A 26,446-nucleotide genomic window follows, 5' to 3' on the forward strand; every position below is an offset into this window, starting at 1 on the left:
GCATTTCTGCGACACTAGTTCTTGCAGAACAACCAAGAACCAGTCTTGCGACCTTGTTCTGAGCTTCTTGTAATTTTCTTAGAAGACAGTTCGATGCAGCAGCCCATACAACTGAACAGTAATCTAAATGACATAAAACCAATGTACAAACAACACGACGAAGTACCTGTGAATTAAAAAACGGTGCCCATTTACATGTTATGGCAACAGCTCTACCCATTTTGGCAACAACTTTGTTTATGTGATCAGACCATGACAATGTGCAATCAAGCCAAAGTCCCAGAAGCTTCATTGTTTTTACTTGCTGTATAGTTTGACCATTTACTTGTATATTCAATTTTGTATTATGTGATTATCTATACTTGGAAACAAATATTATACTCAATGTTTTTGATATATTTAGAATAAGTTTATTTGTTTTGATCCAGTTCAACAATTTGCTGATCTCACAAGACAGAACCTGATTAAGCTCTGAACATGTATGGGGCTGCATGATAAAGACTGGAATCACCAGCATACATAATCAATGTAGCCTTACTGAGCACATACAGCATATCGTTAGTAAAAATTGAAAATAACAAAGGTCTGAGGCAGCTTCCTCGAGGGACTCCACAGTCCAGAGACTTACTGCAAGATAATGCACCATTAAAACAAACTCTTTGTGACCTTTCAGACAAATAGCTCTTAAACCACCAGTTTTGTTTTGCTTGTTTTGTTTTGTTTGTTTGAATAACTGTTCAAGGAAAGACACAAAATGAAAAAATGGATTGAAAGGTAAACTGTGAAGAGAAATGCTGGACAAGAATTGAAAATCACAGGATGCCCAAAACTATGATCATAAAGTATAAATCCTGTAATTGAAGGATTTTAGTTTTCAGATCCATTCCTTGGTTAAATGCACACCAAGAAATAAGGGCAGCATCACATCTCACACAGAAGTCCCTATTTCCATTCATCTTCAGCACCGTTTCCCAACTTAATGTTGCATTTACATTTATGGTTGTCGTTTCTTTCGCACTTCACACGGGGCGTCTAATAATCTTGGTACTTCCCACAAAGGCCGTGTCGTGAACAGGAGGGAGTGAACTATCTTGATAGAAGTACAACATCTTTGTTCGTCACATAAAAGAGGAAGAAGCGACCGAAGAGGCGCACTGAAGCGGCATCTGAAGGAACTCGGGTTCCCCGTCTCAAGAAAAGAAAAACTCCCGTCCAAAATGTCCAAATTCTACGACCTCACGGCCAAACTCCTCTCAGGAGAAACATTTAATTTCTCGTCTCTGAAAGGGAAAGTTGTCCTCATCGAGAATGTTGCGTCCCTCTGAGGGACGACCACCAGGGATTACACCCAGATGAACGAGCTCCACGAGCGCTACGGCGACAAGGGGCTCGTCGTCCTGGGAGTGCCCTGCAACCAGTTCGGCCACCAGGTGAGTGGAACCTGTAACTGCCCTGAGGGAGGCTATTTTATTATACCGCTATCCTTAAAAAAAAAAAAAAAAAAATCGATCTTCATTCATATTTGTTCGGGAAATAGTGTTTTGAAAAGGATCATTTCCTCCTGACTTTGTAAAAGTTTCTCCTCTTCAGTCAATTAGTAACTAAAACGAACATCGGTCCCTTTGATTCGTTACATTTACGGGTTAAAAGTTGAATGGTGGAATAATCTCATGCTTTCATCTGAACCTTTGAGCTGTGAAAGAGTTCCAGGAAAGAGGAAGTTTACAGTTTGGCCAGAGTTACACCAACAGGTTCTTCCACTTCATGTGATCATAATAAACAAAACAGTTACTATTTCCTCATAGAATGAGAAACAGGACGGACAGTGATTGTTTCTGATGCTTTGTCTTCAATTATAATTGAATAATTATTATATTAGAATTATTATCATAATTTTGTCAGATATTTATTTGGATTGAAATTGCGTGTGTAAAATAGCTTCTTTTAAAGCAAAGTATAAAGAATGAAGCATATAGATATTAAGTTAAAATAATTGATGTATTGGCTAAAAGTAATTGGAGATGAAAATGTTTAAATATTCATTTAAAAATGACTCATGAGTGAAATTATGTGTGAGAAGATGTTTGACGACTTATATTACTCAATCGCTGCTCACAATAATGTTCCATCATATTTTCTGTATAGAATAGAAAAGAGTGCTCAACATCCATCATGAACCAATAACTCCACCAACAGAAGAATATTTAACATCCATGTTCATCTCTTCAGGCTTTTCTGGCTTCAGTATGATAAAGTAAACATCTTTGAGGTGAACTGCTGGTCAAGAGAAGAAATGTTGGGTTCCCAACAATAGAACCAACATATTCAGACTTTGAATCTGAAAATCTCAAACTTGATCTGAATGGCCTTGTAGGAGAGAACGAGTTTTGCTGGATGCTTTTCCGGGTTGAAATGAGGACACATTAAAATAATCGGATGTTTTCTGATCACCGTTGCAGGAGAACTGCAAGAATGAGGAAATCCTGCTTTCTCTGCAATACATCCGTCCTGGAAACGGCTTCCAGCCAAAGTTCCAGCTCCTTGAGAAGGTGGATGTGAACGGGAAGGATGCCCACCCCTTGTTTGTGCTCCTGAGGGAGAAACTCCCATTCCCCAGCGACGACCCTTCGTCCCTGATCAGCGACACCAAGCTGATCATCTGGAGCCCGGTGTGCAGGAACGACGTGGCCTGGAACTTCGAGAAGTTCCTCATCGGACGGGACGGAGTTCCGTTCAAGCGCTACAGCCGGCGGTTCCTCACCAGCGAAATCGACGGAGACATCAAGAAGCTCCTCAGCCAGGCCTAATAACCCAGACCTCCCCGTGGCTTCTTCTGGCACTATTAAAACATCAGTGTGCTCACCTTGTTTACCTCCACGGCTCTGGTAAATGTCCAACTCTTCTCCCACACTGCCTGTGCTCTCCTGTTCCTGGTGGCTCTTTCTTTTTCCTTTTACTGTATGAAGACTCGCTCTAAAACCAAACTGTGAGGAGTTGGTCTGATGAAATGTAAAAGGCAGGATGCTCTCGGCTTCAATGGGTGCATGTAAAGCACAGGTGCTGTGATGAACGACGAGGACCAATAAATGTTTTTTTTCAATCAAATCTTTCTCTGCTTGCTTCTTGGTTATAACCAGCATTTAACATTCTTGACTTCTCCAACAGACCTCTGTTACTTCATGATGACATTTAATAAATCAAAGTGTGGCCCGGGGCTCCTCTAGAGGTCTAGGAACCCCCCCCCCCAACATAATTATATTCAACCTTAATTTTTGAGAATCTATGATCATAAATTCAGGTTGAAACTGAAATTTTCTATGAAACCATTTAAAAAAAAATTTGTGTAATGTAATAGTTAGATTCAATCTAAAGATCAGAACTGAAATTCAAAGCCAAGCGCTGAGGAAGAGTTCCTGTGTGGCTTACAGTCATTATAGTGTGACAAAGATGAAGGACTCTGGTAGTTGTTGGTGAGTTAAAATTGCCCGATGCAGAACCTGTCCAAAAAAATAACCTGCATTCACCAGGTACGTTATATAGTTTTTCCAAGAATTTCACCTCGAAGTCCCAACGATAATGTATTCAAAGTGTATTTCCCCAAACCCAGAGAAAACCTTTCCGGTGATTCAGATTTAAGTTTCTACTGGTGACCTTTTAGCGTTCCTTGTTGCTAATTTATATAACGTTAAAAACACAACAGGAACCTGTGGCTGTTTTGACAAATGCTGTTTAACAGTATTTACAATCAAGTTTTCAAATGTGGCTTTTGAGTCTTATCTAAAAATGTGCTGCTACTAGCAGCAATGACGGACGCTGCAGGAAGCGGGTCAACATTTAACAGGGAAACCAGTTCATCTGAAACACTGGTACAATGCAGTGTTTGCTGTGGATTTATCTCCACAAGGAGTGTAAACAGTAGGAACCAGTTTGAACCAGAATCTTGACCCAGGAGAGGCTCCTGAAGATTGTTAGTTAAAAACATTGTGTCTGAATGTTAAAGTGTTGTTAAAGTTCCTACCAAGTCGGTAATGTTTGGTTAATAAGGGCATGGTTATTTCCCCGTATGACATCATGAAGGGAAAATCTGAATTCCCTGTATGAGCACACAGAAAAGTTGAGAAAGCAAGTGAGGGATATGACACATTCACTTCTCGGGGCTCATACAGAGGCTATGGGGATGCATTACCATTAGAAAGTTAATTAGGATTATCATGGGACCTTTAAACGGGTGGGATCAGATCCCAGATGGAACATAAAGTTGAAATATGCGTTATCAAAGCAGGATGGATGAAGCTGATGGTACATTTGCACTGCGTCACTGCTTACATGTTTGATCCCCGGCTGCAGAAAATTACAGTGCACAGTTGCATTTCGCAACCTAGTCAGCAGAAGCGCTGGGCAATTTTGGTTGCGTCATCTGCAAATGAGAGGTAATTTCGCAAGAAGGGAGCTATTTCACAAGGTTCAGCCGACACACAATCAGTACAGACAAAGCATCCTGTTGAGGCTTCCAGTCTTTATTGTCCTGTTGAATTCAAATAGTTCTCATTTTAAAAACAAAAAAGAAACTGCAGATACCAGCAATAAGATAAATATGAGGACAAAAATTTATACACCTATTTATAATAGTGTGGTTATTTACATCTGCTCAATTTTATTGATTTGCGGTTATTTTGAGGGCGGGGAGGGAAGATTTTGTTTTATAAAGCTGAATTCTGGCTTCGCTTTCGCCTGGATTAGATATGATGTAAAGCTTCTCTCGTCAAAGGCATGAACAAATATATTTAGGTTGGGGAAACCTGCAGGCGGGGCACTTTGAGGCCCCTAAATATGTTTAAACGCAGTTATGCAACACAATGTTGAATTCATGTGATGAAACGGGACTCGTAAGAAGAGATACTATAGAAGTATCTACTAGATAGAAGTACTGACTGCCGTCTGTCTTCACTAGGCTTAAAAATCGTGATAATGAAATGCAATCTAATTCATACTCAGTCCCTCACATTCAAGACTGCTGTTGTAACTTTTTTTTTTTTTTTTTTAAATCTATATTCTACTTTATGGCTGAATTCTAAGATCACAGCAACAAAACCCACAGGCTCCAAGCGCCTGCGTTTAGTGAGACTGTTGTTAAGGTACTGCTGTTCTTGCCCCCACATGATGACACACGGAGATTGTTCCTCCGATAAGGAGCAAGTTCAAGTATTGTCAATAAAGCACCACTTTTATTCTAGTTTATTTCGCTTCACTCAGTGTGCTTTGAAGATATCAAATAACATAGCCATTTCAATACAGAGCTGCATTAATGTACACAAGCAGCCAGGACAAGCTATTTGGAGTTGAGCTAGGGGTCCGATTCAGGCAGCAATCAAATTATGATTAAAAGACACATTAAAATGATCTTGAAGCTCACGACGGACCGCTGAGATCCGAGCGCACAGCTCAGTCACATCTAAACACACCAGAAGCAGGTAGATGATGTCGTCCTGGAGAATTCAAAGTGCCCCTTTTTGTCAGGTTGCAGGAATCGAAAGGCCGCTATTTCAATGTGATTAGAAAAAGGAAGGGGAAAAAAAAATCCTTAGCAAGGTAAGACTCCTCTCATAAGTTTGGGCCCCCCCCCCCCCGAGAGAAAACAAAGCCCGTGCTGTGCAGTACACAAATTCAAAAGATGGCTGAAAATGAACAAGGCTGGAAAAACACGTACCAACAACTGCAGGTAAAGGAAGAAAAAAGAAAGGGGAAAAAAAAAAAACAACAACCTTGTAATGAGAAACGTCCTCCTCTGTGGTGACACAGATCCAGCAGGCCTGGAGCTCGATTGCCACAGCTACTTTAAAGCCTTGAACTGGCAGCAGGTTTCTTTCAGTGACCTTGGCGTGTTTTGCTCTGTGTGCACTCACCACTGCTCGGAGTCTGCGTTGACATCTGCACAGCAAGTATTTTGGAGATAACTGTAGGCACGGCCTCGGGACCTGCTCACATTTCATTTGATCATAAATTCCTTGGAACGCTTTGGTTGAAACATGTGCATTTGGCTTTTTTTTTTCTTCTTTTCTTTTCGCCTTCTATATTTCTGACTGTTCTTGTGGGAAACAGAGACATTTGTTTATCTACATGCACGACAGCACTCTGACATTCTGTTCATCCAGTGAGAGGATCTGCATCCGTTTACACTCTTCGTCCCAGGACGAGTAAATTATGTTCAGAGATCAGCAGGCCACCAGCTACGGGGGGAGGAAGTCGTCCGGAGAGGCTGTTGGCTCTCGTCGACAGCATACAAGACGGAAATCAAATGAAACGCGGGGAAGGGTGTGGGTTAATGATGTCAAGTCGGTGGAATCTTCTGTCACTATAGCTTTAGTGTGTGTGCGCATCCGAGTGTCTTTATTTGCCATATGCGATTCAGTGCGTCTCCTTTTGTGCCGGGGCTCCTCAGTTTGTGTCCATGTGGTCGTCGGTCGGTTCGGGGGCCCCTCCCAACGAGGCCGAAGGCTGAGGTTTGGAAGGGGATTCCTCGTCTCTGCGCTGATAGAACAGCACGTAGGCTGCCTTCGTCTGCAACAGCAGGACAGGGATGAGATTACATCGCAAGAAAAGAAATACCCGACACCGAAGGCGAGGAGCCAACAGACTTGAGCGCTCAATCCCTCGCACCTGATGTGCTGGGAGTTTGAAAGAACGTCTAACATTTCACTTCGAGGAGTCACATGTCCTCCACCGATGGAGCTTATTGTCATTTATTGGACTTCCTGCCAAGTCGCTACTCGCTCTTCCTTGTTTTAGACTTCACGACAGAAAAAAATACACATCTCTAAAAGAACATTCAAGCTAACCCGTGTCTGTACTCTGATCAAATCTGTTCAACCTGCCTGAAACATTACGAGTCCCAACTCACCACAATCTGGTCCTCTGAGGCCGAAGAGACACTGCTGTCATCAAAGTAATACCATTTTCCATCCACTTTATTCTTGCCATAAGCCGTATCTGTCAGAGAGAGGGACGGTGGTGTTAACAGGAAGTGTTCCAGCTCTTCTTTGACCAGGAAAAGATGAAAATCTTATCACTTCATTCTCACAGCAAATAGAGCAAACAAATACTTGAGTCGACAGAGAACAATGGTGGATGTGACTCTTAAGACATTTTATACCATTTCAGTGCTTGTGAAGAAAACTGGATTGGCTGACAAGTGTTTGTGTTTAATGAAGTAGTATAATTCCCCTCCCCCCCATATTTAGTATTTTCTACTGGAGCAAAAAGTGCAGTATCAGAATTATCCCAAGAAAAGAGGAAGACTCACAGTGACCCCCTCCCATTCCTCCATAGTGGTTCGACACGGCAATGAGGTCATAGATGTAGGGGTCGGCCTTCGGGTCACACACAAACTCCGACATGTTCAGGTCCCTGTGAAAAAAAAATACCATCAGCTTCCTCATAAACAATAAAATGTAATTCCTATAATACACTGTACAGGGGCCTACTGAGTAAGCATGACTCGGCTTTTTTGAAAGTAGGATTTCATCATCCTCTCTACTTTGTCGTTTCTAGTGAATCAAGTTCCTCAACAGAAGTAACGGCGGAAATTGCGGGCTGTGCTGACTAAAAAAAACAAAAAACAAACAAGTGTATGACTCACCCATAGGCACAAGGCTACATTTGAACTGTTACGCAATCAAAGATCAGGGCAGGAAAGAACACAGGTTCTTTGAGGTAAGACAGGCTGGCACCAAGTAACATGAGTCCGTTTCTTGGAAGTCCAGTAAATGTTTCCTGGTTGAGTCCACTATTTGATTTGATGTTAGAGCTCCCTCAAGTGTAAAAGCCACACTGATACAACTTTCTTTCAGTTCCTCTGACAGACGAGCTATATTCTCAAACCAAGTGAAATACTTCAGCAAGACCAATTTTTATCTCAGAAAATGTTAACACAAAGTCTGTTTTGTTCATATTTATATAGAACAGACTATTGTTACTATTTTAATGTAATTTCAGAGTTTTGAACATTGAACAGTCTCAGTGGACACACCAGCAGAGAACAATTAGAAAATAAATGACATGATTGGCCGGAACATCAACTGGGGATGTTGACGTTGAAATACATGCTGATGATTGGGTGAAAGGGAATGATCTCTCTCTCTTCTTTTATAGAATCATCAGATCGTGTCTTTTGTACTCACTGACAAGCGATGTTGCTTTCATACCTGATGGGAAAGTCGACCACAGTGTCCAGCTTGTCCCTCCAACACCGGTTGTAGGAGAAACGCTTTAGGTGAACTACCAGGATGCGTGGCAGTGACCATAGGTCAAACTTTTTTGTGGCCTGTTGGTGCTTCTTACATGTTGGACAATACCTGCAAACATAATGTCAGTTTAGATTATGAAAGAAAGAAGGGATACAATTGGAAATTCACCTCTATATGAGGCTGATTATGCTTCACCATGGGTCATGCTCTCCCAGCGTCTCCATGGTGGTAAACAGCTCAATGCATTCCCTCAGAGCCACAGTGGCTTTCTTCTTCTGGGGCTGCAGCATGCTTTCGTGCTTCTCATAAGCCTGTACGTCATTGGAAATAAACATTATTAGACTGTTTATGCTGTGCATCACGTGACTGTCAGATTTGCACCAACTCACTGACCTCTGCTTCCTGTTCATCATAGCACAGTTTCTTTGACTCGGTGTCCCAGTCGATGGCCACTGTGGAATGTGCTGCGGAGGGATGGGAGGAGTGTGAGTACATTGTCGTTTTCACACACACAAAAATAAAAATGCAACTTGAAAGTAGCAATACTGACGATTAAGTTTGAGGACATTTCCGTCACAAGGCAGAGGGCTGATGTTGGCTGTTCCATAAGAGTTGACCATGCTGAAAGTGAAGAGTTTGGCTGTGTCTTCCTTGGACCCGTTGTCCAAGTCGGAGGTCTCCTCCTCCTCTTCGGACTGTCCATTCTCTGGCTCTGGACTCACCTGGTGGTCCATAGCTTCCTCTTCGCCTGTAAACACCCAATGGTGGCATCACTTTTTGGGCATTCCTGCTTTCACTATGTGCCGAGTAGACGTTTGTGTCGACGTCTTACCGTCATACAGCCCGTTGGTTTCGTTGCAGGTCCCCGAGTGGTTGCTGCCGTTACTGGAGCTCGCGCTACAGGAAGCCCCGTCTGACAAGGGGCTGCCACAACCTCCCAGACTGGCATTGCTTGTCGAAGATGTGGAACATTCAGGGGCCTGGCTGCTGCTGGCAAAGGTGGCTGAGGCAGACGCCCTGCTTTCACTGTTGGGGCTCTGGGATTGTTTCACGTAGCGTCTGCAGCATACAAAAGCGAAAAATTTATTTGAAAAGGAGTAGCCTAAACAAAAAAATGCATGAAAATGTCAGCGTGCATGTGCTGCAAATATAATAACTTCATTCACCACTTTTAAAATGCCACCAGCTTCACGCCCCTCCCACCTCTTTATCTCTTCACACATATGCATGTGGAGTCTGCCCCGAGTTAGAGGTCGAATGTAGCTACAGCTTTATCACCCAGTGTAAGTACTTACCCAATCCTCTCGAGAATCTTATCATAGAGAACGTCTGCTATGAGGTTCTGTCTGGGCACGGTGATGAGTAAAGGCTGGCCAAAGAGCATGGTGCTTGTGGAGCTCCCCGCATGTTTGGAGTGGCGCTCTCGGAAATACACAGGCAGGTTCATCTTCTCGCTGTCCTCCTCCTGTACCTCGTACCTGTGCATAACAACACCGAGGATTTATGACAAATTGTTAAATCACATGAACTCAAGATTATTTTTCACCCAGAAATACAATACTCACACAAAGATGTCGTCTTTATCCATTATTTGGTTGAGGCCATCATCTCGCCTGTATATTTTATGGAACCTATGATTGTAAACATCTGCCACCACCATCTATATAAAAAAAAACAAAACAAGAGGAGAACTTGGTATAAATTGCAGCAAACAAAGTCAAAGTTTGTCCTTTTACGACAAACTAAAAAAAAGTGGTGTGAAGAAGGTAAAGTGCGAACATTTTCTGGAGGGATTCCACAGAGTTTGGACAAGGCGCTGCACAGGTCTGTTACTGAACCCATTTTGGGGACGACCACCCGATACTGAGAGACAAAGGAAAGAAACAAAACAAGGCCATATTACTGCATGAACAGCTTCTGTCAATAGGTTTACAAGTCTTCTTAAGGCAGTTTTGATTTGATTAGGAGCACATCAGCATTTAAGCTTTTAACTCACTTGTGTGGGTCTTGACTGAGGGTCTGATCGCACCAGAAAAACCTCCATGGTACGATCCTTCTTCATGGGTAGAGGAAGCGTGAGGTAGCAGAAGGGGTCAAAGGTTACCGACACCTTGGAGCACTCCGGACACACCAATGTGGATTTGAAGAGGCCGTGGAAAATGTCAACTATTATGGAGTCATTGCGCAAGCGATGGTTTGTCCAGGCTTCCTTGGCAACTATCTGTAATTTCGGAAAGAAAACCTTTCGTGAGCGACTGCGTCGGAAAACTTTTTTCCTCTTTTCTTACTATGAAACAACGTTGATCAAAGCACATAATGCTTCACAAAGGCGTTGAAACAAAGCTGTCAGCTTTGTAGTGCAGCAGCTTGGACATTCTCTTTGATGTTTAAATCAAATCATTTAGGAAGCATCATATCAAATCCTTTCAGCACCATTTGTGAAAAATGCCCCCGTGTATTCCACAAATATACGTGGGTATACCTCATCTGGACGGCCCTCTGCATCCCTCAGGGCCAGATAAGGCTTCTTCTTGACACGGTTCAGATCTTCGTGGAGTCCGTCGAGCAGGAAGGCCAGCAGCTCCTGCGAGTCTTGCTGCTGATATCCTGAAAACTGGGGTGCAAAGCGACCGACCTGTGTCTGAAAAGAAAAGAAATTTTAAAAAAATTAATAAAAATGAATGTGCAAATGCAATCTTGGTCTGTAAAACGTAATGATTTTGGTTGGATACATTTTTCCCGTGCGACGACTCACTTTGAAGGTTCGTGGGGCCACGTAGCTGCTGCGGCTCAGCCACATCTGCTTCACTAGATCTGCATAAGCCTCTGCAATCTCGCCCCTCATTCCCAGCGGATTCTCTCGGTTAATCTCTGCTTCATACTGGTCATTGAGGAAGTATTCTGTGAGTGGAGACGCATTGCTGAGGCACTGCAGGAAAAAAAAAAGAGGCAAAAACAGAATATGAGAATATAATATACTAAAAATGGTGACCTTCTGAATGGAACCTCCACATGAATGATTTTTTTTTTTTACCTGGAGGGCAGAGTTCATGAAGCAGGTATTGCCCAAATTGCTGAGCCCACACAGACCAGGCTGTGACTGGGACTCTCTGTAGTTGTAGGAGGAACTGTATGAATTATAGCCCCCAAATCTGATGGAAGAACAGATTTGTTACTGATTGTGACAGTGGTCGTGTGTGTGTGTGTGCGCACCCACCACACCTCATGTACTGATGAATATTACATCATCATAATAGCAAATCAATCAGTGATGAGGAGGACCTTTATGAACCATCAACAAATATAACGACCTGAATTCCAATTCTAAAAGACTCAAATTGCAAAGCATGCACAGTTCTGGAAAAATGAAAACTATTATGGTGGTTTTGCTCAGTCTCCCAAATTAGCCATCTGATTATAGCAACACTCACTGTCGGAAATATAATGACTCAAATTTACTTGCCATTAAAAACAAGATTATAAACACCACTTTTAAACCACCTCTTTTTCGACATGGAATTATTGCGGTTACAGTTCAACACTTGAGTGTACAAGACAAAGATATATACTCAAGTGTAAAGATTATTATTCAACAACCAACCACAATTCATCCCATGTGAACTCTTTGCTCAAAATCATACAAAGTACGAATATTAATAATAATTCGAAATGCTGCAATGAGCATGCAGTTGGTGAAACAATTACGAGCCATGCAGTTCATATCCACCAGAGGAAGTTCAAAGCATAAGCCAGTAGGCAGTAATATTGGCAGAAATGAAAATGTCTTGCCTGTTGCTGGAGGAGGAGGACGACGAGGAGGAGGAGGAGGTGCTGTTGTTGAGCGTATATCCAGGGCTACAGTTACTGTCCCCATTGGTTACTGTTGAGGAGATACTGACCGATGAGTTGGTCGAGAGTTTTGGGGAGGTAGTGAAGTTCCTGGATGGGGTTGTACTTGATCTAGTATGAGGAAAAAAATATACATGTTTCCAAAAACCCTGAATATGCATGTGGCTAAATGTTTCCAAGGACCACCAATCTAGGTCTATAAATAAATATAAGGAGTTTGCTCACTTGGAATGGGAGGCTTGTCTGGGCCATGTCCCATCCTCGTTCTTTAGCTCAATTACAAGAACCTGTGAAAACAACAGACATGGGATGAAACTCAAGCTTCTATAACCAACTGTCATGTCAGAACATCATCTGCAAGACTTTAGTTGAATTGAATCTGATTTTTAAATATATATATATATATATATATATATATATATATATATATATATATATAAATGTATTGTGTATTTCAAAACTAACTGGAGAAGTCAGAATTTGAAAAAAAAAAAAACTGCTTTGGGAAAAGAAATAATTTCATGCCTTCAAACTATTTCAATATGTAATGATACCTTTGCAATCCCATACTGTTGTAAACTTAAGCGTCAAAAGGTCTCTGAGCAGCCAAACAACCCCATTGCTTAACAACAATGACATTATGAAGCCAACGATACATATTTTATTGCTGATCTAATGTACTGCATTACATTTGGCTCACTGATGTTCCCGTTACTTTGTGCAATGCCTTCAAATAAATTATGTATGCACAAAGAGTACCAGTATGTTACTGGACTGCGATTGTATCAGTGATCCCAAGGTTATCCGAATAACACAGATCTACATTACCTGTCCCTGGAAGAGACCGGCATCCTGTACAGTGCTGTCTGGTTTGTTCAACTGCTCATAGGTGTTGCTCATGTATTTGTTCCAGAGCCTGGTTTCCTTCTCTGATGAGATATTGAACAGTGTCCTCATCTCCTTTTCAATAGTATCTAGAAACATGGAAGAGGTGATGGAAACCACACTTGTTGAAGAAAGCAATCCTTTTTTCACGCTAAATCTCAGCACAAAGATTTTTCATAAAACGTGAAGCAGTTATTTAAGCCAACTCACCTATTGTATCAGCTTTACTGAAGTGACGTGTGACCACATTGTCCATGTTGTCATTCTCGCACAAATTAAGCTCCAGCAGATAGACCTCCACCTTGCAGTGCTTGACAAACATGCCATGTTCAACCACCTGAAGAAGATAGAAACAGAACAAAAAATTAGGACCCGAGCGTGTATCGGTGAAACACAAAATACTACGTTTTTTTTTTTTTTTGCTTGTCCTTTTGATGGTGGATGTGTGATAGCATTGGTGTATTTCTATATCGATTTCATCGGACTAAGGACAACAACTCTCAGCAGCATTACCTTCCTGACGATGGGTCTCTGGCCGTCAAGGCAGCTATACCAGCTGAGAAGCTTGTTCCATGCCTCGGTGGGTACAAGGACATAGTCCAGCTCATCTATCAGGTGTTCTTTCAGGGCCTGAGTTTCCTGATCTTTAGGTGTAAAAAAAACAACAACAAAAACAACAAAAATAATAATCACAGAATGGAGAACAACTCTATTATAATAAGGCACTTGTGCTGAGCTAAACAATTAAATTCACCCATTAGAAGAATTCTTGGAAAATTTACCTGAGAAAAGTCCAGAGTTATCGATCGGTCCTGGATAGAGGCTGCGCTCTCCAACATTGTACATATCCCAGCTGTCAAACCCCACATACTTCTTCCACTGCTTGAACCACCGGCTGTCTATTAGATACCTAAAACAAATTGGTTGTTGAAAGTTAAAGACAAACTGCTACTACCTCATGAGACATTTCATTATTTCGTTGAAAGACGCACATGGTTAGACCTTACATACTTGGACATAAAGGTGTAGAAAGAAAAACAGTATTCAGCCCACAGCTATCCAAGAACCTTATGCAACACCAAACTGCCTTAACATTTGCAGATATAGTAACAGCGACCTAAGTTAACTTAATCTCATCTAAAGAATCTCCTTTAGTTAATAGGCTTGTCAGCGTGTAGTAGCAGGTAGTCACAGAAAAGGCTATTTTGATTTGACGTGATCACAAAGGAGAAACACAGCAACCGATTCTTACTCAGTGGAATTTGCTGTGCAAACTTTACATTCTCGCCCACACTTTCGTAGGCTAAACATACGTGTTTACGTGTTTGAGAACTTGGCTTCGGTAGTACAGGATTTTGTTAACAGCATCATGAAACACAATCTGTAGGTAGAGTCTGACTCACTAAAATAGCTGCATGAACACATTAGTTTTATAGCTAGCAGCTGACATAAGTGTGCCCTGATCATCTGATAAGAATGAAAACACACCAAACAGTGGAAACGTTTGCTCATCGGACATAATTCTTGTCCAATATGAGTGGTACATTCAAACATTTCAACACATTGTTCGTATTGAGCCCGGGCCCGTTTGGTCCGAAACTATCTTCTCCAACACAGGTGGCCGGAGAGAGAAGAAACAGAACATAACTTGACCGGCCCCGTCTCTCTACAAGCAGGTAACTTCATCACTAAACATTAATCCTGTCAGCAGGCCCAGTTCCCGATCACAACTACCTCTGTCACAAGCCGGTTTGACGGGAAGTGGAGCCCAACACTTCAATCCAGGGCCTAAATTACTCTGTTAGCCGATTAGCACAGCATCAGCTAACGTCGCCCAACTTATGACAAGGCTACATCACTCAGCTACTGTGTAAAAATTAGCCAATTGGGGAGATTCTGGGGAATCACGGCAAACGTTGAACACAGTTATCAAAGGCACCACTTATACAAGAGAGAGAGATCAAGTTGGGCTAAATCGCAGCTAGCGTGCTAATGTGCCAAATATCAGTAGCATTGCAGCTTTTCATTCTGAATTGAAACCACCGCTGTCATTAGCTTAGCATTAGCATGTTAGCATTTCCTGTTTTTCATTAGCTGTCGTTGGCAGGCTAACGGCGGCACCACCACTTACCACTCGTCCCCCTTCCGTAGAGTTGTTTTCAGAAGTGACCCAATAGTCTGTTTTTGGGATTCCGTTGAAGGTGTTGGCGTTTGTGCAGCAACCGGCTCCGAGTCGGAGTCTGCCGCGCTACCCGATTCGGGTCCGCCTCCCTCGGCCATCATGCAGCCAGTGTGCCGGTACCGTGAAAGCGCTGCGAGCGATCGACGGGCTCGGCCGTAGTCGGAAACCTTCTTCCTCTGCGACTGGTTCAGTTCCGTGGAGGGGAGCTGCCACCGCCCTCTGGCGTTCATTTAGCAGTACTACGTCAAGCAGAAGCTGCCAATACCACAGTGGGAGTCAACCTTAATATAAACGTATGATTATCTTCATGTAAATATGTTACACAAAAAACATAAGTGTATAGTCATTAAATACTCAGTCGTCGATAAGGAATTTATAGGCAGAGCAAGTTTCTTTAACTGGCACAATTCAGACACAGCAATTCACAGTGCTTGATAAAGAAAGAGAAAAAAGACACTTTAAAAGAAATTGATTAAGAAAGGCTTAAAGAGGGAAAACACATTATTTAAAGCTTTATTGAAAGAAGGGGGATAAAATATGTGAAATCTATTCTTTATTGGAAAGCCTGAGCAAATAATAGAGACGTGGACGTGTCAGCAGTCCTCAGGTGTTCAGGAGGTTTGTTCCAGGGGTGAGGAGCGTAGGAACTAAAAGCATCTTCATCTTGTGTGCTTCTGACTGTGAAACACTGAGCAGACCTCTTTCCTGAGGACCTCCGGGGGTCATTACATTCATACGTCTCAACATCAACAGCCACTATTTTCTCCAACAGTTAGAGCACATCCATCCATGCAACACCATCTACAAACAAACAAACCCTCATAGTGATCACCACACCCTGCCCTCTGCAAGATTCAACTCCTTATATCAGTTTTTAAATGTATTTATATTTTACTTCACACACAGTTTGTTTAATAATTTTACTACATAGATGGTAACACAGAAAAGTTTTAGTGTGGTGCATTTTTTGAAAATTACCCAACAATAACTCATACATCATTTGAATAGCCAATGAATTTTGAAGCTTTGGATTGTAAAATAATGGATTAGACAGACATATAGAAATTTTAGCTTTGGAATGCTGAGATTATGAACAACTATCGGGATGTTGCTTCAATTGTACACAACTCAAACCAAAAAAAAATTGCAAAGCAAAACATTGAATATATTTCAAGTAAGACAGTGCTTGTTTGCAGGTGTATAGAGTCTAAAACGCTCAATCAAGTAATTTGCTGCATTTTTGGATGCAGAGGATTGTTTCAAAAGTACATAGCATTGTTTTGTTTTAAAATTCAGTTTTTAATGTTGCCTCTGGCATATAAACATTTTACTTAGCTTGCATGATTCTACAAATACCTTCTAATTTTGTATTATTTTTGTTACTTTACTTGTTCTGTCTTATCACAATCACTTTTTTAAAAATCAAATCAGTCAGCATAAAACATCTGCAGCTCGAACATTTAAGAAAACTGGGCTAATAAATTTTCCAAAAATTGGCAGTATTTTTACTTCACCTTCTAAAATGTTGTTTATATTCTGTTGAAAACAAAACATACGTTCGCTTATTTACGTTACAAACACGCCTGTCTCCCCTACCTCTCCAGGGTTCTTTTCCCAGTTGTTAAATCACAGCCATTTTAGTCTTCATCATTCTTGCTCGTATCACAACCAAACCTTCACAGCAGGGTGAGCTGATAGTTAATCACAGCATATACATTGGAGTCTGAGGCTTCATCCTTTGCAGCACTTTTAATATGAGGACATATTGCCGTTTCTGTTTTCGCCTGGAAAGCGGGACTGTCCGGGCGCCACCGAACCTGGTAGTCAAGACTACTTAAAACATTTTTTTAAAGTGGTTTGTAGAGGGCAACACATAAAACCAGAGTTTTCATCAAAACAAAGTTTTTACTGTACAAAACACAAAAGAGTTACATTACAAAATAAACCGTTGAGATAATTCTGAATCACAAGTTTGCAATCACTAAAACATGTCCTCTAAAAAAAAAGTCTGGCCCTGGTCTCACTTCCAGGTCCAGGAAGCTGACAGAGATCAGCTCATCTATAAGATAACATTAGTGATCATTAGTGATTTGTTAAAGTTATAATATAATCAACAACTTTTAAGATGGGCTTTTTTTGTGTGTTTTTATTTCAATATGATACACATGAAAATGGAAACTGCTATTCTAACTCCAAAATGACAGAAGTAAAAAGAAGCACTGGGTAGTTTAAAATCTATGACCTAACTGCAACATGAAAGCCAGAAACGAAGCCCGACTCCTCTGAAATGTCTTAAATGTCTGGAAGATGAACTAACAAAGCAACAGCTTCTAATGTGTATTAGCCAGCAGCAAAACCAGTGTATATTAAGTCATTTCAGACACTTAATGATCAGGAATGGAAAAGTAGAGACATTTGAAAAGACCACAAAAGGAGTTCATGTAAACGTTGCATAACACCAACGGATTTGTCATGTCTGTAGTTTTTAGCAAAAAAAACAAAATTCCGACTTCTAAATCGAAAGGCTTCATCGAGCAGCAATGAGGCCATCAGAAGATGCCGCTGGGGAGCTCCTTGCTAAACATGCCGTCAAAGTCCAGCTCCCTGCTCATCAGATCCTCTTCTACGCTCTCCAGTGCCCACTGGTGATCAGTCAGCTCCAGAGCCTCCCATTCTGCCTAAAATCAAGGACAAACGTCACATGAAAATATATATAAATAAATAAATAAACCCACAGCCTGGAGCTTAGAAGCTACGCTGTCACTACAGCACGCACTTTGAAAGCTTTATTGGTATCAGCAGGCATGGCCATGGCGGCACCGCTCATCTGCTCCTGCATGATCCTCGACTGATCTGCACCTGCGGGGGATCACAACGTGTACACAGTTAAGGGATTAAAATACTAAAACTGTCTCGACAACAATGAGATGTTAAAAAAAAAAAAATCTAAGTTACAGGCTGCGCTCAGATTGTTTAAAAAAAAAAACAACAACATTATGAAGGATATATATATATATATATATATATATATATATACACACAACACCAACATGTGCTCAATATCAGACACAACACAGCATTTCCAAATACCTTATAGCTTTTTGAACTTACCATTATCCTGGCCAAGGATTAATGAGTACATGCTGCGAAGGCCAAACACATTCAGGAAATACCAAGACGCTGAGCTCACCCTAGATAATAAGAGGCACACACACCGAATTGGAAAATGGTCACACACTTGAGATTAAAACACAATGACGAAATCGATACTGTATGCGTCTCCAGGTGGTGTTCATAGTTTACCAGGAAGCATCCAATGAGAGCAGCTCGATTCCTTGCTGCAGCATGGGCTTAAAGCGAAGCGTGAGTGGGAAGGGAACCTTAGCTGCGTGAAACAAATGACAATAAATAAACAGTCATTGTACAATTAGACACAAAAAGTTCATCCTGATGACAGGAGCAAAGGCGCATCTGATTTCATCTGCGATATGCTGCACAGCACAAACTGCAGCACCTATGAGAGAGTGATGTCATTACTTGTAACGAATCCTGAAAATGTCCAGTTGATCCAGCCACCGATGAGGATCATGGGAAGCACATTGGTGACATTGCCTTTCATCATGTCCGTCAGCATGCTGGGATCTGTGAGAGTAATACAATGGGGAGAAAAGTTACTCAAATAGGCTACACTAGTATGAAAAGGGCAATGTCTGAAAATGACAGAAAAAAAAATGATCTGTAAAATACTGCTTTGTTGCCTTGAGGTATTTCATCTATCATTCAGCCTGTTGAGCTCGTTGGGTTTGTTGAGATACAAAAAGTGGAATGCCTTGGAGCTGGAAGTTTCCATCCAAAATGGAAACTTCCAGCTCCAAGGCATTATGGGAGGCTATTTAAAGTAGGATTAAAATTTTTTGTCCATCTTTAACTAACTAAAAACACCATGAACAAGTATGTATGTATCATAAAACATGTTGTAAACAGGAAAAATTTACAAAAATTGTCAGGATGTTACCAAAAATAGTCACTTCCCAGGTGAAGTGCAGCTCGAAGTCAGAAAATAACATTTAATGGATCCAAAAAACATAAACCTGACAATGTAGTGCAAATGTATCGCTTTTTGTTTATTCTGTGTCCTTACTCTATGTGTTCAGTTTATTACTGTATGTTTAAATACAAGGAGTTTGAGAAGTAGTTTACCCGTCATTGGAGAGGGTGGAACAACCTTTCTTTTGGTCTTCTTAAAAAATCCATCTTCCTGATTGTTGAAGTAGAACTTCCTCATCAAAAAGGACTAAAATAAAAAAAAAAAAAAATGACATGCAGTCACACAATCATCATTATAGACACACAAATGAACTACCGCTTTTCTGTTTTTTGGGTTGGTTTTTTTTACATTTTAGATAAAGATCCATGCTTGTGCTGACGATTGCATACCTGTTTGGGAATGTATTTTCCATTTTCTCTAAGAATTCTACTCCGAATGAGTACCTGGCTGGATGTGGAGACGAAACAACACACTCAGGTCATTTTGCATGCACGTCAGTAACTTTATTGTTCAATAGCGTGGACATGACTCACCTGTCTGAGACTTGTTCTAACGTCAGCTTCTTGTCACTCTGCAGCAGGATGGATACATAATGCCGAATCACCCCAACAAGAAAAGTGATGAAGACGATGGGCAGAACCACCCACAGCCGGATGTTGGAGTCCAGCAGAAGCTCTGGTTCAGCCATGCTGGCTGGTTGCTCGACTGAGCAAACAAAGACACAACAAAGTGAGTTCAGCTGAAACCTTTTTCAAAACAAAGACGACACATTTCACCTTCACGCGTGCAAAAGACGGCTGCGTTGCGAACCGTGATTTATAAATCCCCTCCTCAGCACGTGACCGAGGCTACAGGGAGATGATGGGCTGTCACTCCATGTAAGCTAGCAGCCCAGCGTCATTAATTTAACCATAAAAGACGAAAATCCGGCCAATAAATAGCAGTTAAACACCAGAGTCCACCTGTAACTATGCGATGCGGAACTCATTTGATGGAAGAATAACATGTTCCATGTGAAATATCCGCAAGGATGAACAAATCTGTCGTTAGTGCTGAGTTAGCGTTGACATTAGCCAGCTGGCTACCTTCTTCCTGGTGTCCGGGTCACGGTGGGCGAGAGCGGGCGCGTCGTCCTCTTACAGTAAATCCTTCTGCTACCAGACGCACAAAACATGCGCTATATGAGGTAGTTAAATGATTAAAGCAACATTTAACACTCGGCATCCAGTATCGCTTCCATCGCGCTGAGAGGCTCCGGGCGATGAGCAAGAGATGCCAGTGCGGAAATCTGCTTCTGCAGCTAATCCGTACATTCGTCCCCGAAGCTGCAGCGCCCCTCGCGGTGATGGAGGAGTAGCGCCGAGCTTCTTCTTATGGAGGGTTTTACCGCAGTGTTACAGTACTGCTGCCCCCTGCTGGTTATTGTTCCTTATTACTGGGGGTGCAAGTCAAATTATATATATGTTACTGTAGAATTTATGGACGCTTAATTCTTGTGCCTGCCTCAATGGCGAGGCACAAGAGACAAAAAGCACATCCAATCGTGTGGAACTTTCAGAAATAAGTTGCTCTGACTTTCGTTAATGACTTGGCCAACCGTTTCCTGATATAAATAGTATACTAATTCAGTATTTTTTAGTACAACATTTTTACTTGTAATTAGGTACAGTTTAAGTGATCGACTTTGAGTGCATAATTCTATTATACGCTATCGCTATCTGTTTTTTTTTACCCTCATCTCAATCAGAGTACTGTAAGCTACTAATTGTATTTGTAAACCTCTTCAGTATTTTATTTTTTTATTTACAATGAGTGTTTTTTGACTCTACAGTACAAGTTGATGAACCATGACAAGAGCATCACAGTGCACTCCAGCAGCAGAAAAAAAAGCAACAAAAACCAGTCAGTGTCTTTTTTTTTGCTTCTCCATGAAGCTTTGCAATATACTATTGTAACCGTAACTGAAACATGTGTTTCTATGTGATGTGAACAGCTCCAGGAGTAAACATTTTTAAAGCAGAACCATAACAGCCTCGAGAATACAGTGATGACAGTGGGTTTTCTCACGCAGCTCTCGTTTTCAGAAATATTTTCAGGAATGTTTTCCTCTCTGTTGACTGTGGAATTTTAACCATGTTGGCACCGTTTGCCAACCTATCCACCAGTGACATCCAACCCATTAAAGACAAACAAACAGGGTAGAATAGAGGCTTCGCATTTGCTCGGCTCTCATCTCCTTTGGAATGTTCCTGTTTCTCGTCATATTGTACATCACACGTTTACTGAGATACCCTATTGTTTTCTTCAGGAGGCTTCGCAGTTACTCACTGTTCTCCAGAGCGTTCATCCACTTTTGACACTGCCTGGAAAAACAATCAGTGTTGATTATGCCAAGATAGTGAGTCATCTCACAGGCACACATACAGCATTCTGTTAATCACACATCCTTGATACTGTGTGACCATCATTTTATGTATGCTCTCTGATATGTTGTTGTTGTGCAACATTACAAAAAATATTTTTATTTGCTGTGTGCACAGGTGAGAGCAGGGAAGAAAATAATAAAAACATAATGTATGAAGTACAAAAATCCTTCAGTGGAGAAGCTCCATATTAAAATCAGAACAGGTAGGAACACATTTAGCGAGATTTGCTGAAAGTTGAGTACATACAATATTGACAACCACAATGTGCATCTAACTTCAATTTTACAGCTATACAAATTAATAATCCATCCAAATCTCTGAAATTGCTTCACTCAAACTTCAATGACTATATTTAAAAAATATATATATGTTTTTTTTGTCCATCATCCTTATCTCTGGTTTGATTAAAATCCAATATTTACTTACTGGATTAATAAAGCGTGTGGCTGGAGGATTTGATTATTTTTATATCAACACTGACATCACTTCACTACTGTGTGCTGCCCCAGGTCCTAGAACAACAGGCAAGATGAGCCAGAAATGAAGGTCAACTTGCTCTTTACTATTGTTTACCTTTTGCATAGTTTATGATATAAAACTAATTCTATATCTGTCAAGCTTTATGCGCCTTCATATCACAGAGTGATCCGATTGCTCCTTACAGTGCTGATAGTGACCCAGAGGAGGACAGTTTCAATGGATCAGTGGAAAGGGGGGGGGTATAAAAAACAAACTCGAAGAAGATGGGTTGCCCGTTGTGTGGATGACTCTTCCCCAACAAAGACGTTCTGCTGCATCACCAGCAGATCTCTGACCTCCACAAGGTGAGGCTGGCGAACAGCCGGCATATTTTATGTGCAAGTAACCGTGAATATTTGCAGCTCTGCCATCTGTCCAATCCATGGAGTTTCAGTACAAACATTTTTAATTATGTATATCACAGAGACAAAGAGGATGTATTTTCTATTCAACTATCATGTTTGTTTTGGCATGAAAAATCTACGTTTAAAAAAAAATTATTATTATGTTAGCAAAACCTGGAAATTCAGAAAGGATCACTGCTTTCATAAGACTGAGCTTGTCAGAGCCGGAGAGGAAAGAGATTAAGGTTTTAACCTCCAGGAGACAATTTTTGCTCTGAGTTTCTTCTATTGAGAATAAAGTCTCATGATGACCATAACAGCTAAAATACTAGAGAAACAGCTGCAGAAAGAAGAGAGGAATACAGTATTTCTGAACTTCCTGCACCTAAGAAAAAAGAATTCCATCTTATCCCAGAACAGTGTATCTCTAAACCCGTCTGCACCACTGCAGACATGGACGTATGTGACGCTTATGTTTTGGTTTCATTTCATACTTCTGACATTATTCACAACGTTCCCATTGTGAGCCACCATGGCCACTCCCATCTTGATGATGAGAAGCACATTAATTCACAACTTGTTTCACACGCTTTGTGCAAAGTAACACCCACATCTTCCCAGCAGGTCTTTTGACAGATGGAATCTGCATGTCAACATGTTCCATCTTCTGTACAAAGTAATTAGCACTGTTACCTTGAGGGGCACCTGAGTCTCATCTGTCTCACCAAATAACTGTCTTCGCTCCTTCACACAGGCTTCCTAGAGGACTTAAGGCAAAGACCAGAGTGTTAAAGGAAACTCTTATGAACTCTCAGCATCAAATCCCTATAAGGATGCTGTTTGGAAAGCCATGTTCGCACGGTTTACCGAGCGAGAGTGAACTGATGTGATACAAGTAATCACACTGAACTTAGAAATCTAAATGTATCATTTATAATCTTCCTTTGACAAGGATTTTTTTCTTTAATATTACAGTAAGTAAAATCAAGGCTTTTTTCATTATAGGAATGTATTTTGACTTTCAGAATATAATTTCCTTAAAATAAGTTTGTAGAGTTTGTATATAAAATAATTTGGTCCCCCTGAGATTTTGTTTTCAATACCAGTGTGATGATTAAAGCTGTTTTATGGATTCACAAACAGTTGTCAGCATGTTTTAAATGCAACAGTATGAAAATGAACAACTCAAATACAAATCTATATAAATTATATATATCTACACCATATATAGTACTAATCTAGATATGCATTAGTAATCTTCAGGCTGCCATTTATCTAATGTATAGTAAAGAAAAGATCTTCAAGCAGCAGCAGATCTATGGACACATTAATGCTTTTTCACAATGACTGAAAAAGTAGTCTTGAGTAATCTCTTAAATCAATAATTAAAGAACAAAGTGGTTTTGGGTGTTAAATGAAAGCTACACACTTCTCATGCTCCCAGAAAGATGTAGGACATTAATTTCAAGTTTCTGTCTTTGGTGCTTTATGCTTTCACATGCGAAAACAACATTGCTGACCCATTAGCGGAGCACGCTCTTAAAATAATGTGTGATTTATTCTTGATCTGTCTATGATCAAAGTGGAGAGTGAATTGCAAAGGTTTTTTTTTTTTTTTTAAATCTACTTCATGCCAGCGTCTCACAGCTTCCATATTTGATGTGGCTGTCTTGAACTGTTTGTGTTGTAAATCAATGCGTTGACACCATTTATATAGCACAACACCTTGTGAGGCTTCACTGAGCTGTCAGAGTGTGTGCAATACAAATGGTTTAGAACTGTCTGCTCGCTGTACATATATGCCTTTATTGTATCTACACTGCGTGAGAGACACAATGCAGTGTGTGTGGAATACTTCCATTTGCTGTTGTTACAGATTACTTAGAACTTCGTTAAAGTCCTTTGACTAAAGACTACAATCCCATACAATCATTGGGAGTGGCAATAGTGAGACACTCTTTACACCAGATGGCTAAAAATGAATCTGAGTTCTCATGAACTTCTTCACAAAACAAGTTGCTTATGATTTGGAGTCTTCAATGTTGTCTTCATATCCTCTCACCTGGAGCCTACTTGTTCCAGCTGCGTTTGCTTTGAATTCCTATGTCTTGAAGGTTTTTCAGTGTCTCTGCTATGCTCCACATTTCAGCAATTTCCTAATGGAGCTGAAGAAACTCTAGGAGCGTATGAAGCAGAAAGCTCACCCCCTGAGATGTTTACTCATCTTGAGCAAGACCTTGAAGAGAAACACTCTGACAAGAAAGATTTAGATCTTCCTGTAGATTTGGAGGATGAAAATGAAGTACTGCAGAGTTTGGCTGTTGTTGTATTTTTTTGTATCCACAAAATGTAAAGAAAAAACTACAAGTTGAAATAGAGAACAGGGTTTTTTGGACAATTCACTATTCCCAGCACCCAGGGCGATCTTTAGAATGGCATATTGTTCCTTTTACAACTTGACATTTGGGGAAATGGTATTTGATTCAATATGTACTTTTTCTCAATATGTTTGTACTTGTTTGTATTCATAGAATGTTAAATATATGATGTTCTCCTTATTCATGAGTTATGACATAATTCTTCAGTGTTGTTGGTTTTTTTTTGTGGTTTTCTTTTATACTATTGTGGCCCACTAAATTGAGTTTCAGCCTCCTGTAATTTTGTGAAATGTCAGCTGTGGACAAATTGCTGGATGGGAATCTCTCCTACCACAATAGATGGGTGTGGATTCTTTCTTTATTCACTCTATTGAGTTAAATATTCAGTACAATCACCTGATTTGAATGATTTTGTGCTGCTCATAAAATTTGGTTTTGTGGTTTAAAAAAATAAAAAGCCTCATTCTGCACACTAGGGGGCAGTGTCAGTTTCAGAAGGGTGTCTTTCAACCAATTATTATAGACATGATTAAACTTCTGTTTTTATAATAAGAAATACCTACAAGTGCTGTTGCACTTTGTACAGCCACCCTGAGTTTGTTGTGATTGCTGTGTTGCTGCTGCATTGTTTTAGCGACATCCTTCTCTGTCTCTGGGACATGGATGTTGTGTGGATCACCATCTTGCAAGGCATCGGGTGGGGAAACGAGAGGGAGATTAGGATCACTTGTGTCACAGTGCTGCAGCTTGAAGCCAAGCTGAATCACTTCCATTACATTTTATGGCAGAAAACCCCTCAGTATTGCTACATACACGAACTCCATGTGTCATACCATTTGGCACGGAAAGAAAGGATGCCAAATTGTACCCAGGTCTCCTGTTGACCGGCAGCCAAGCCTTACAGATTAACTAAGCTTGTCGTAGCAGAATGACAGCTTTGATCTCCCTGTTGATTAATGCTGCGGCTCACTGTCTCACAGGGACACTTGTGATTGCCTACTCAGTTTTCAGCATGGCTCTGGCTCAGCTTACCCGAATCTGTGTCAGTTGACTAAACTATTTTGCATTACGCAGTCAGAGACCACACTTGCGCTTTGATAGGGGCTGTCCCAACTACATCACGTCTCAATGTATGGGGAAAGCTTGAGATCCTTGGCCTCAGATGTCTTGCATGTATTACTGTGCCATGTTAAAGCAGGCCATATGACCCCCCCCCCCCCAGTTTCTTTTAAATTATTATTATTGTTTGTTTTTTTTGGGATGATTCATGATAACTTGTCTTACAGTGTAGTGAAGCTTTTTGTCTTTTGCATCATTTAATTAATAGATAGTAGCAAAATATATGAAATTATGGGAACAGGTGGGAAAAGAAAGGGTGAAAGTAACAAATTACATTCATCACTGTAATTTGGTTGTATTGGTACTTTTCTCCATATGTAATTTAACTTACACATCACTGTATATCTCTTACTTCACTACTTATAAAACCTCAAATCACTACTGAGTAAGCCCTCAATTCAACTTAAATAAATACAACTTTTGATATGCATTTTTGAAGCCAATAAATCTTTA

General features: G+C 40.7%; 3 protein-coding genes across 3 annotated transcripts; 1 reads left to right on the plus strand and 2 right to left on the minus strand.

The window, feature by feature from the left end:
- Positions 1 to 1,142: 1,142 nt before the first annotated feature.
- On the plus strand, positions 1,143 to 3,099 carry gpx1b (glutathione peroxidase 1b). Its single transcript, XM_080494597.1, has 2 exons — positions 1,143 to 1,430; positions 2,460 to 3,099. The coding sequence occupies exons 1-2, from the start codon at positions 1,218 to 1,220 to the stop codon at positions 2,805 to 2,807; spliced, it is 561 nt and encodes a 186-aa protein (XP_080350723.1). The 5' UTR covers positions 1,143 to 1,217; the 3' UTR covers positions 2,808 to 3,099.
- Positions 3,100 to 4,496: 1,397 nt separating this feature from the next.
- usp4 (ubiquitin specific peptidase 4 (proto-oncogene)) lies at positions 4,497 to 15,275 on the minus strand. The gene is made up of 22 exons (XM_080495070.1): positions 15,109 to 15,275; positions 13,760 to 13,887; positions 13,491 to 13,621; positions 13,188 to 13,314; positions 12,921 to 13,066; positions 12,318 to 12,379; positions 12,033 to 12,203; positions 11,278 to 11,395; positions 10,999 to 11,172; positions 10,726 to 10,884; positions 10,240 to 10,464; positions 10,023 to 10,106; positions 9,809 to 9,903; positions 9,539 to 9,721; positions 9,076 to 9,302; positions 8,794 to 8,991; positions 8,637 to 8,707; positions 8,439 to 8,554; positions 8,202 to 8,351; positions 7,301 to 7,404; positions 6,899 to 6,987; positions 4,497 to 6,558 (listed from the first exon to the last, which is right to left on the minus strand). The coding sequence occupies exons 1-22, from the start codon at positions 15,258 to 15,260 to the stop codon at positions 6,436 to 6,438; spliced, it is 3,033 nt and encodes a 1,010-aa protein (XP_080351196.1). The 5' UTR covers positions 15,261 to 15,275; the 3' UTR covers positions 4,497 to 6,435.
- A 1,769-nt stretch (positions 15,276 to 17,044) lies between these two features.
- emc3 (ER membrane protein complex subunit 3) lies at positions 17,045 to 20,506 on the minus strand. The gene is made up of 9 exons (XM_080495752.1): positions 20,293 to 20,506; positions 19,741 to 19,912; positions 19,597 to 19,654; positions 19,360 to 19,453; positions 18,697 to 18,801; positions 18,463 to 18,544; positions 18,271 to 18,350; positions 17,936 to 18,018; positions 17,045 to 17,837 (listed from the first exon to the last, which is right to left on the minus strand). Exons 2-9 carry the CDS (start codon positions 19,893 to 19,895, stop codon positions 17,709 to 17,711), a joined length of 786 nt encoding a protein of 261 aa, XP_080351878.1. The 5' UTR covers positions 19,896 to 19,912; positions 20,293 to 20,506; the 3' UTR covers positions 17,045 to 17,708.
- Positions 20,507 to 26,446: the final 5,940 nt, after the last annotated feature.

Source organism: Blennius ocellaris (genome assembly GCF_963422515.1).
Source record: "Blennius ocellaris genome assembly, chromosome: 4".
Taxonomy (NCBI): Eukaryota; Metazoa; Chordata; class Actinopteri; order Blenniiformes; family Blenniidae; genus Blennius; species Blennius ocellaris.

Coding starts and splice junctions, on each gene's coding strand:
- usp4 (XM_080495070.1), bottom strand. CDS start 15,260: ATGATGGCCGAGGGAGGCGGACCCGAATCGGGTAGCGCGGCAGACTCC. Junction 13,888..15,108: donor CTACGGAAGGGGGACGAGTG/GTAAGTGGTGGT, acceptor AATTTGTTTTAG/GTATCTAATAGACAGCCGGT. Junction 11,396..12,032: donor TCCTCCTCCTCCAGCAACAG/GCAAGACATTTT, acceptor TTCTTCCATCAG/ATTTGGGGGCTATAATTCAT.
- emc3 (XM_080495752.1), bottom strand. CDS start 19,895: ATGGCTGAACCAGAGCTTCTGCTGGACTCCAACATCCGGCTGTGGGTG. Junction 19,655..19,740: donor TTAGAACAAGTCTCAGACAG/GTGAGTCATGTC, acceptor CTCCACATCCAG/CCAGGTACTCATTCGGAGTA. Junction 17,838..17,935: donor ATACCAATAAAGCTTTCAAA/GTGCGTGCTGTA, acceptor CCTTGATTTTAG/GCAGAATGGGAGGCTCTGGA.